Source organism: Cucurbita maxima, unplaced genomic scaffold (genome assembly GCF_002738345.1).
Source record: "Cucurbita maxima cultivar Rimu unplaced genomic scaffold, Cmax_1.0 Cma_Scf00040, whole genome shotgun sequence".
NCBI lineage: Eukaryota > Viridiplantae > Streptophyta > Magnoliopsida > Cucurbitales > Cucurbitaceae > Cucurbita > Cucurbita maxima.
Genome location: NW_019272056.1, coordinates 1,564,595 through 1,576,932, shown reverse-complemented (window position 1 = coordinate 1,576,932; position 12,338 = coordinate 1,564,595). Strand labels below are relative to the sequence as shown.

General features: G+C 33.4%; 1 protein-coding gene across 1 annotated transcript; it reads left to right on the top strand.

Annotated features, from left to right (window-relative positions):
* The first annotated feature begins 1,152 nt into the window (after positions 1–1,152).
* On the top strand, positions 1,153–3,701 carry LOC111469410 (tetraspanin-3-like). The gene is made up of 2 exons (XM_023114657.1): positions 1,153–1,705; positions 3,232–3,701. The coding sequence occupies exons 1-2, from the start codon at positions 1,193–1,195 to the stop codon at positions 3,574–3,576; spliced, it is 858 nt and encodes a 285-aa protein (XP_022970425.1). The 5' UTR covers positions 1,153–1,192; the 3' UTR covers positions 3,577–3,701.
* Positions 3,702–12,338: the final 8,637 nt, after the last annotated feature.

Sequence of the window (12,338 nt, the reverse complement as noted above, 5' to 3'; positions counted from 1 at the left end):
ACATCGCATACATCAAACAATCATAGAATTACGATACGTGCAGGGGGTCACAGGGATTTTTCTTACAACAATCAAATCATCCAATCAAGCCAATAGTAAACCACTTGCTTGGTTGACGTGAAAAAATGATGGTATGAAGATTGAGAAATAAGAAGAATGATGAGTTGGGATGATGAAAATAATGAGTTTTAGATATTATTTACACGAAAAGGAGAAGAAAAACCGGTAGTCTATCACATGGTTCTAGTCAATCATGTGCTTACGAAGCATAGACACGTGGAATACGTTATACACCATAGAAAGAATGGTGGCAAGCTCAATCGATACATTACGGTTCAATTCAATCTAGATTTTATGTCCCATGCATCGGGATGCTTCTTCGTTATAATGCGAGTACAGTCGTGTACACTACAATATCTATGTTTTGCTATGATATTATATGGGCTCCTTTCCTTCCATGGTTCGGCAACGTGAGCATGTGCTAACTGAAGGGCAGGCCTAGTACGCATATGTACGTGAGTATGTACACGCTTGCTTGGTGGGTCCATGTACGCATATGTGCGCCGTGTGTATAGGAGTACTACACATCTAGTTTTTGCCCAATTAAAAAGTAGAGTTCAAGGCCATGGAACCAAAGTTAGAGTAGTTGCATTTTTGTTTAAATTAGTAGCCCTCAGGTTAGATCAGACCGATTCCGTTTTTGCTACTTCATTGTGTTCTCTTTTAATAGAATTGAGTTTTACAAACGCTCAAGTCCATGACATTATTTACAAAATGTTTTAAATGATTTTTTTTTTTCTATATACTAATCATGTCGAGCATGCAGTAACATCTCTATTTTTACTTATATGGTATATAGATGTAGTTATAGATATATTTAGGGATAAAAGTGGAACAAGGTGGGATCGGGAACAGGGACAACTCCGTCCCCATTTAGCCCATTGCAAATAATCTCTTGTCGAACTCGTATGTTACATAGACATCTTTAGTTCCATCTTGTTGGTTAAGCTCGGAGAGGTGGACGAAATAGTAATTTGAAGGATGTAGCATACAAAACAAAGGACAAACTCGTAATTTCACTTCCCATTAGCTAATAGAAAATACAATAATAATTTTGACTCAACTCCAAATAAACGATTGTAAAAACCAAAACTCCTCACAAATCAAAGAATCAAAATAGAAGCTCACCACCATGAGGACCAGCAACCACTTGATCGGACTCCTAAACTTCCTAACCTTCCTCCTCTCCCTCCCCATCATCGGTGGAGGCGTATGGCTAACCAACCACGCCAACACCACCGACTGCCTCAAGTTCCTTCAATGGCCCCTCATCGTCATCGGCGTCGCCATCATGGTCGTCTCTCTCGCCGGCTTCGGCGGCGCCTGCTACCGCAACACCTTCCTCATGTGGCTCTACCTCTTCGCCATGTTCTTCATCATCGCCGCCATTCTCGGCTTCATCATCTTCGCCTACGCCGTCACCGACAAGGGCTCCGGCCGCCCTCTCCCCAACCGACTCTATTTGGACTACTATTTGCAAGACTATTCTGGGTGGCTCAGGGACCGCATCGCCGATGATGCCTACTGGGCTAAGATTAGCTCCTGTGTTAGAGACTCCAATGCTTGCCGGAAAATTGGCAGAACCGTCGGCAGTTTGCCGGAGACCATTGATATGTTTTACCTTAGACATCTCACTCCGGTTGAGGTACGTATATTTTTTCTTTTTATATTATATATTTATTTTTTCAAAATAAAATAATATTTATAATATTATATACGTATATATTGATGAATTTTTAATTTTTAAATTATGGATTTGTTTTTGAAAAATTAATAAAAGGGACCTTTCTCATGTACTTATAATTGTTACAAAACACAATAATTTAATTTAATTTAATTTAAATTGAGATTATTTCTAATATTAATATGAAAATTTCATAATATATACTTTTTTTTTTTTGGCCGTGCATTTAATAATTTTTTTTTTAATTTTTTTTAAAGATATTATTAAAATTTTCGACAAACTTCTTCCTTTTTTTTCCATTAAATTATTGTTTGATACAACTAAATTTATTCAATATAAAATTTAAATTAATATACATAAAAAATATTTAAGAGTATCAATTAATTTTTCTTATTTTTTTATAACTTAGGGAAAGTATTATTTTTATATTTTAAAAAGGGGTCTAAATTTGTAGATATTTAAAATAAAATAAAATGTAGAATATTTTAAATGATTGAAATGAATCTAGAGATCCAATCTTGGGAAGAGAATAATATAAAAATAACCCAAAACCTTATTATATTCCTCTCTTTTTTTATTTTTTCTTCTTTGGTCTCCTATTTGACTTTTATTTTTATTTTTTTTTAAAAAATTAAACATATACATGAACGTTGAGTGAAATTATTAAATTTAAAATAGTCGAAGAATTAATTAGCATGTGGTGTTGTTGAATCTGCTTTAGAAAGTTTATATCTAATTTTGAAGTTAGTATATTGAAACATTTTTTCTCAGATCGGTTTTGATTTGAAATTTACATTTTTTTAATATTTGGGATTAAATTGAAAAATTTTAGATTTTATTCGACTCGAAAAATTTGTTCAAACCTAACTCAATACCAATGGTTAAACCATTTAGGTTATAAATTTATATAGATTGAATTTAGTTTATAAAATATATATATACATATATATATATATATATATTTATTTATTTATTTATTTATTTATGGTATAAATTTATATATATATATTTATTTATTTATTGTTTTTATTTAATTTCATTTGGAAGACAATTTTTTAAAAATATATATTTAGGTTGGAGGGTAAATCTTAAATAAAAATTTATAATCTAATATTTTATTTTTATTAAAAATAAATATTTGAATAAATGGCTTGAATGACTCGAACCAACATAATCTAAAAAATCTAGTATAGGGTTCGGTTGGGTTTATTATTTAATAAAGTTTGTTTGGTTTGAAATTTTACTATTCGAACAATTGAGTTGGTGCTATAAAATGTCTCAACTTAATCCAATTCAATCCACGAGCACCTCTAATGATTGAAGTTGGATGGTAAAACATGTGAGTTAAACGAAAAGTGTCGTATTTTAGCGTGTGTTACCCAACTCCAAGTTAGTAAGAGAAAAAACGCGTAAAATAAGACCAAGTAATTGATATTCATTCTCCCTTTGATTTGATTTATTGTTGCTATGGGGTGTGTTTTTTGAAGTCTGGTTGCTGCAAGCCTCCGACAGTGTGTGGGTATGTGTATGTGAATGAGACAGTCTGGGATGTTGGGGGAGGGCTCGTGGGGCCTGAGCCTGACTGTGCAAGGTGGAGCAATGATCAACACCAACTTTGCTATGCTTGTGACTCTTGTAAGGCTGGGGTTCTAGCCAGCCTCAAGAAGAGCTGGAGAAAGGTCTCGGTTATTAACATCGTTGTCTTGATCATTCTCGTAATCTCTTACGTTGTTGGCTATGCAGCCTTTCGAAATAATCGACGCATGGACAATGATGAACCTGCTGGTTCTGCTCGCATGACCAAATACAAACCGCGTTGGTTTAATATTTGATTGGGGATTAATAAGACGTGAAAATAAAGTCCACGTGTAGCGTCGGTGATTAATGTATTTTGTAATATGGAACTTGTATTTTGATTTGTTTGAATTCAAAATAGTATTAAAATAAATTAGAAATTGACGGGAATTGATGTATACATTTTAGTTTTTTTTAGAGGGTAAATAATACTTATTAATTATTTTAATATTTAATGTATTAAATATATTAAATATTAATTTCAACCCTTATAATTAAATAAATATATTTTTCTCCTTTACATTTTATATATAAATGTACGAAAAGGCCCATCTGAGGCGTGCACGTGGAACGGACATGAATAAAACAAAGAAGTGTGGAGAAGAACCGAGCTCATTTCCAGCCCAAACCAAAGATCAAAGCTTCTTTTTTGTCCACATGATCGCTCTTAAAATGAATGAAAACTAATGAGATTCTACATCGGTTGGGAATGAGAACGAATTATCTTTTACAATGGTGTGGAAACCACTCCCTAACAAATGCGTTTCATAAACCTTAAGGAAAACCTTAAACGAAAAGCTCAAAGAGTATAATATCTGCTAGAAGTGAGGTTAGACCGTTACAAAACTTGTCGAACATGTTGAGATTTATTGAGAGTAGTCCCACATTGGCTAATTAAGACGAAGATCATGAGTTTATAAATAAGAAATATTATCTTTATTGGTACGAGAACTTATGCTCAAAATGGACAATATTATACCATTCTCGAGGATTTTGATTTCTAACCGAACAGATAACAGCCCAAAATACAATAGCGAATGTTTATTCGATAGAGGTAAATATGAAATGTAATGAATATAACTTGATTTGCAATTTTTGTTTGAAGGAAGAACTTTCTCAGATGTCTGCCATTGTTTATCATTGGTACTAGCCACACATAACACAACTGTGCTTCCTTTAGCTAGATTGTGTGTACCGTCAGAGCATAAGAAGTCTCCGGTGTGTACTTGTATAATGAGTATTCACACCATTGAAACATGTTGAAACATCAACGAACACAATTCAAAAGCATAAGTATAAACAAACACATCAACCAAGTAGTTAAAATGTTCGAATTCTCCGGACATAAATAAACACAAAAATCAACTTGTACATAATAACTATAAAAGTATCCATTGACGTTGATAGCAAGAAAGTGAAGAAACTAATGGGTCGAGAGAAAAAGGAATTGAAGCTGCCTCAATTAGTGAAGTGCAACCTATAGTCGATGTGTTTCATCAGACTTATCATCTTGGTTCGCTTTTTGGCCCTTAATCTCAAATTAATTAATTAATGTTTTGATAATAACAAATTTACTTTCAATTATTAACAATTTTCAGTATTTTGTCCACAGTGTAACGTTGAAAATAACGATTTCAACTTCTTTTTTGATTCACCAAATTAGAGCTATAACGAAGAAGTTGAAAATAACGATTTCAACTTCTTTTTTGATTCACCAAATTAGAGCTATAACGAAGAAGTTCCAATCAAATTCAAAACAAGATTTTTGAGGTGATGATGTGATGACAAAATTGATGATGTGGCGACAAAATTGATATCATGGGCCAACGACAAAATTGACAGTATAGACCAATCGGAGTATGACATTTATAACTTTCCTAGAGTAAAAAGGGTGGAATTTTCAATTGCTTTCAATTAAAAGAAAAGTATTTGGATTATATAATGATTTCAAAACTTTTTAATTATTTATAGAGGGTTATTCACATGGTTTTCATTAACATTATTTTATTATATTATTACATTTAAATATATATATATATTTACAATACACAACTTACATCTTTTATTCGATCTAAATTTTTTTTAAAAGCCTCCATTGTTGCTCTCAAAAGCTTATAATTTTATTTTTGGTTTATCTATGAGAAAATTGTAAATCTACTCTTTCAAAGAGTTGTGGTGTGTTTCTATAAGATTTCAGACAATTATACCGGTTTGATCCTGAGCCATGAAAATGATTGAGTTTTCTCTTGAACTCGTAAAATGGTTTGATCCTGAGGCATGGAAAGGATTGAGTTTGCTCTTGAACTTGTAAAAAGAGCGGTGTACCGGTTTGATTCTGAGCCGTGAAAAGGATTGAGTTTGCTCTTGAATTCGCAAAAGGAGCGGTGTACCGGTTTGATCCTGAGCCGTGGAAAGGATTGAGTTTGCTCTTGAACTCGTAAAAGGAGTAGTGTATCGGTTGGACTCTGATCCGAGGAAAGAGTCAAGAAGGGTTTATTCAAATTCCTAAGAGGCGCTTGGGGATTGGAGTAGATCGAGTTTGACCGAACCACTATAAAACTAGGTGTTATATTTTCTAACCCTTTTCCTATTTAAATTCTAAATGGGGTAGGTCGAGTTTGACCAGTGTTATATTTTCTAACCCTTTCCTATTTAAATTCTAAATTATTGTTAAATTTTATTGCAAGCTTTATTGTTATTAAAAAAATTTAATAATGATATAGTTGAAACCCTATTCACCCCTCTAGGGTTGCCACATCGATCCAACAATCTCAACCAAAGAGGCCTAAAGGAAGGCCACCAGGACGGAAGAAAAACGAGACTTCAAACTTGTCATCTCGTTACAAATGATATATTCTTGAGGATTGTAGAAAGGGAGTCCCACATCTCCTAATTAAGGAGTCGATCATGACTTTGTAAGGAATACATCTCCATTTATACGAGGCTTTTTTGGGGAAACCAAATGCAAAATTATGAGAGTTTATGCTCAAAGTGAACAATATCATATTATTGTGGAGAGTCCCACATCTCCATTTATATGTTGAAAGGGAGCCCCACGTAGGCTAATTAAGGAGTTGATCAAGAGTTTGTAAGGAATAATCTCCATTTATATGAGGCTTTTTGAGGAAACCAAATGTAAAGTTATGAGAGTTTATGCTCAAAGTGGACATGAAGAGTCGTAGTTCCTAACCATACTTATCAATCTCTGGGTAAAGAATAGTCTAAATTGAATATAAGACTAAATTATAAGTTTCTTAAAAGGATAATTTACTGGAATGAGCATATCTCTAAGTTATTTTTATAGCATGGAACAGGCCAAGTACACCGCTAGCAGATATTGTCCACTTTGACCCATTACATATTGTTGTCAGTCTCACAGTTTTAAAATGCGTCTACTAGGAAGAGGTTTCCACACCCTTATAAGGAATGCTTTGTTCCCCTCCCCGACTGATGTGGGATCTCACATACTATTTATTGTGCTTAAAGCAAAAATATAATCTACAAGATAGAGGAGGATTATATCGTTTGATCACCAAGTTTATCAACCGGTGATCATGAAACATTCCTTATAAGGGAGAGGTTTCCACACTCTTGTAAGGAATGTTTCGTTTCCATCTCCAACCGATGTGAGATTATTGTGCTTAAAGAAAGATTATAAGAAAAATATAATCTACAAGATAAGAGAGGATTATACCATCTGATCGCCAAGTTTCTCAACTAATGATCACGAAGCATTCCTTATAAGGGAGAGGTTTCCTTACCATGAATACTTCATTCCCCTCTTCGATAAATGTGAGATCTCATGTAACATTATTGTGCTTAAAGAAAGATAATAAGAAAAATGTAATCTACAAGACAGGGGAGGATTAACCTATTGATCACCGAGTTTCTCAACTGATTTCAACGAATTCTTCGGGATCAAACGTATTTCCGGTAACAAAAGGGCCAAGAGAAGCAATAACCTTGTTAGGGCTACCTATGTCTTCAATCGTGGCATTGGGTTTATTAGTGAGACGTATCAAAGGGGAAGCCACTACCTGGATTTTGCCTTGCTTGTCATCTTCAAATTTGACCTCCACCCAAGTAATTACCCTATAAAATGTTAGCTACACGTGCTTGTTTCCAAGTTGGAGGCAGAAGGAGCTGGTATGGTTGCACATTTCCTGCAAAGAACTAAATATCAACTGTAACCATTAGCATATAAATCACTCAACTCAGAAGAGAGTGACAAGAAGAAGTTATAACCAAAAATAAGCTTTTTGTATCCTTCCTAAGCAACGCCTATTTGGTTCGATGTCAAGGTTAGATTGCTTTTGTTTCACCTTGTTTTAAGTTTTTAGATCGTTTTTGTGAGATCTCACATCGGTTGGAGAGGAAAACGAAGCATTCTTTTATAAGTATCTAAAAACCTCTCCATAGAAAACATATTTTAAAATGTTTAGGGGAAGCCCGAAAGGAAAAATTCAAAGAGGATAATATCTGTTAGCGGTGAATTTGAGCTGTTGTAGTTTTTGATCGAGTATCTATTAACTAGAAAGGAATTTGGAATCATTAATAATATGTTTAAAAAATATTCATGAATTTATAGGGTTTAGGGTTTAGGGTTTAGAGTTTAGAGTTTAGAGGTGAGCAATAATATTTTTTAACATTTATAAAAATAAATAAATAAATTCTTATGTATTTATATGTATTGCTTTGGTGACTGAATGTAATATTTTTGTGTAGCTGCCAACGATCGTTCCAATCATTTCTAATGAATTTTATTGTGTAGGAGACATCTAGGTTCAAGGTGTGAGATCCCATATTAGTTGGGGAGCAGAATGAAACACCTTTTGTAAGAGTGTGAAAACCTCTATCTATTAGACGCGTTTTAAAAACTTTGAAGGAAAGTTCAAAAGGAAAAGACGAAATAGGACAATATCGGCTAGTGGTGGGCTTGGGTTGTTACAAATGGTATTAGAGGCAGACATCGGGCGATTTGTCAGTAAGGATGTTGAGCCCCAAAGGGGGATGGATATGAGACGATGTGCTAGCAAGGATGTGGGGCTCTAAATGGGGTGGATTTGGTGAGGTTTCCACATTGATTGGAGAAAGGAACGAGTGCTAGCTGAGCTTCGAAGAGGAGTGTATTATGAGATTCCACGTCGGTTGGAGAAGAGAATGAAATATCATTTATAAGGGTGTGAAAATCTTTTCCTAGCAGAAGCGTTTTAAAGCCTTGAGGGGAAGCCTGAACGAGAAAGCCCAAAAAGAACAATATTTTCCGTAGGTGTACCATTGACACTTTTTTTCCTCTTTGAGACAAGGGTCATTAACTCGTTTAGAAAAGTTGTTTCCTCATTTTAGTATCATAGAAAACCACTAAAGATTGTTCTAAGAGTAAAATAAGGAAGAAAAAAAAAACATGTAGACCTCACACCAAAAACCCTCTCGAGAAGATCCTAATGGAGACACTTAAATCATCGTGTAAAAAAACTAAGTTTCTTTCATTATTTTTCAACGGAACGGTACGTTCTAATTTCTTGTATATGATCTTTTTATTTTAAAGAATTTGGAGGAAAAATTAGATGAAAAAAGATAAAATCTTTAAATATAAGATAGGTAAGACGAAGAAACCTTTGAATTAGTGGAGGAAATTAGAGGGAAAATTTTATCATGTGTGCATGAGTGAAACATTTATTATACAAACCCTTTTTTTAGTTAGGGTAGACATCACACTCGAATAAAGAAAGAGCATATAAGTCAACCGAGACAACCTCCGAATAAAAGTGATTATATATTTCTGTAAATAAAATGAATTTTTTTTTTTTAATTTCTCTTTCTCATATGAGGGGTGAGGCTCATAGATCCGACGTGATGATGTGGTAGCAAAATCAAAATGATGGACAAATCAAAATATATCAAAGTATGACATTTATAATGTTGAAAGAGTAACAAAAGGTGGAGTTTTTCTTATTATTATATTCCTAAATAAAATTATTTTTACAAAATATAAATTTGAATATAACCGTTACTCCCATCGATTTTTATTATTACTATATTATATTATTATATTATTATATTTTAAAATTTTGGTGGTTACTCACATCGTTTTTATTATTATTATATTATTATATTTATAATAAATTTTGAATTTTCATTTGACCTTACTCACATCACTTTTTACTTTTAATTTCCACCTTCTATTATTCCTAACACAGTTAATATTAATTCCTACATTTTGCCATTTTTCTTCTCTATGTAAACTCAATACACAACTTCCATAAATTCTCCAATCCTCGTTTGTTCAAAGTCTCCATTTGTTGTTCTCTCCAAGCTTACATATTTATTTCTCTTCATTTTATTTTTTAGAGAGATTATTATTGTATTGTGATGAAACAGTTACGAGTGTTCCAAATTGTAAATCTACTCTTTGAGAGAGTTGTGTTGTGTTATTATCAAACTTAAATACTTGTATGGGTTTGATCCTACGTCGTGGAAATGATTAAGTTTGCTCTTGAACTCGTAAAAAGAGCGGTGTAGCGGTTTGGCTCTGATCCGTGGAAAGAGTCGAGAAAGTTCTTTATTCAAATTTCCAAGAGGCGCTTGGGGAGTGGAGTAGGTCGAGTTTGACCGAACTACTATAAAACTACGGTGTCATATTTTAATTAATTAATTAATTGATATTTGGATGATAACAAATCTACCTTCAATTATTAACAATTCTCAGTATTTTGTACACAGTATAAGGTTGTAAATAACGATTTCAACGTCTTTTTTGGTTCACTCAAATTAGAAATAAAACGAAGAAGTTCCAGGGGGGTACGACCACCTGAGGATCCACACTCGCATATATGAGTCGTGTGTAGGGAAGTATTACACATCCAAAGTTAGTCTGGACTAGAGGTCACCCCTAGGATGGGATAGAGATAGGTCCATAAAGTATAATTGCATGTATTTGCATTTTTTGCATGACCCCTATAATGGAGTCACTTATGGAATACTCTTTGAAATACTCAGGTTGTATGTCACATCATTTTTCAGGTAAAGGTGAGGTGCCCATGTACAATTGACAGTGGCATTGCAAGTAGTGACCATGACACGTGCATAGGATAGAAGTAGGGGTGTACATTCAACCCGACAACCCGGACCAACCCAACCCGAACTATAAGGGTTGGGTTGGATTGGATTAGCATTTCGGGTAGGGTTGGGTTCATTTTTCTGAACCCGAACTGAATTGGTTCGGTTTCGAGTTCATGTGCAAAACCTTCGGGTTGACCCGAGCCAAATAAAAATATATAAAATATATTAAGAATCCTTCTGTATTAATGAGTTTGCGAGACTGGTAATTTAGATTGAGCTCAGTTAAACACGATAATCTTAGATTGTATCTAAAAAAATATAAGATTTCATTTTTTTTTTACATTCCCAAGAACAAAACAAAGAGTCAAGCAAATGTCGTATGTGCCATGTTTTATTTTAATTTTCTTTAAATTTTCAAAGATAAAAAAAAAAAATTATTCTCTCTCGAATATGGTACGGTATTGATTATTCTCTTTTAAGTGAATTTTAAGAGAAACATATTCTCTACCTAAGTAGTTTCAAGCTACAAGCTTCACATTAAGAGGGACATGTGTATACGAAACGTTAGATTATGAATGTCTAACATATCTATTGTACTAACAATTTCTTAATACATATTCAATACATGATGAGGAGGGAGATGAGAATAAGTTATTCAAAATAGTTTAAAAATTAGTACGTCAAATCTTAGGATTGAGTCTTTAATTTTGTCATTTTATGGATCAAAGAAATTACCAGGTTCTCGAAATGTTTAATTTTGTCATTATATCATGTTCTTGGATCTCTTATTAAAAAATACCATTAAACTTTGCATTCGGTATAAAAAATAGTTCTAAAACTTTCAAAAGATTTAATAATATCATTAAACATTCCAAAAAGTTTAAAAAACATCCATAAACTTCCAAATTAAAAAATATTCTTTTGATTTTGGATAAAAACTATTTTTTATTAAATTGGATTATTATTAAATTGTGAAATACTATCAAAAGGGACAAACAATCAATAGGAATCGAGATAATAATATTAAATAAATATCTAATGAGCATGTATTACTAAAAGTAATATAGAGATAAGATTAGGGTTGTGTCAGAAAGATTTTTTAAGAGGAGAAACAAAGAGACCTCATGCATGTTGTGTGTACATAAGCATCAAGATACTTCCTCTTTTATGATGATGAGTGTAGACGATCACATTATGATGATGACGGTGATCATGTTGAACATGACACCCTGGGGTCTGCTGTCATTCAGACGTCGCTACGGACAGCTAACTCTATAAGGATGGGTCAGGGAGGGTGCGATCCACCTGGGGATCCACACTCGCATGTGTGGGTCAGTCGTGTGTAAGGAAGTACTACACATTCAAAGTTAGTTCGGACTGGTGGCCACCCCTAGGATGGGATAGAGATAGGTCCCTAAAGTATAATTACATGTGTTTTCATTTTTGCATGGCCTCTATAGTGGGGTCACTTACCGAGTATTCTTTAAAATACTCAAGTCCTATGTCACTAACTTTTTCAGGTAAAGGCAAGGTGCCCATGTACAATTGATAGTAGTATCGCAAGTAGAGACCATGACACGTGCATAGGATAGAAGCGTATTTCAATTCCTAGACTTAGGTTAGGATAGGTTGTCTTCATTTCATATTTTAAACTATTTCATATTTGTTTTTATTTGCATTTTCAGTATTATGTGTTGAACACGTAATACCATGACGGTATTTTTAAAGATGAAGTTGTTTTACTCTTTTAAAAATTTATTCTATAAATGACGTTATTTTTAAGAGTTATTCCGCATTTGAGCTTAGCATGAGATGTTGTAGCAACTCTAGATAAGTAAAAATTTATGATCATTACAAGTACCAATACTACTATTTTATACTATTGGTCATCAAGCCTAAGCGAGTTATTGCCAATGAACATGTCAGACCTAGGCACTGGTGTAGCCATGCATCTTGA

Excerpts from the sequence above, each read along its gene's own strand:
- LOC111469410 (XM_023114657.1), top strand. The coding sequence starts at position 1,193 with ATGAGGACCAGCAACCACTTGATCGGACTCCTAAACTTCCTAACCTTC. Across the intron at positions 1,706-3,231 it reads GACATCTCACTCCGGTTGAG|TCTGGTTGCTGCAAGCCTCC; the intron begins GTACGTATATTT and ends TGTTTTTTGAAG.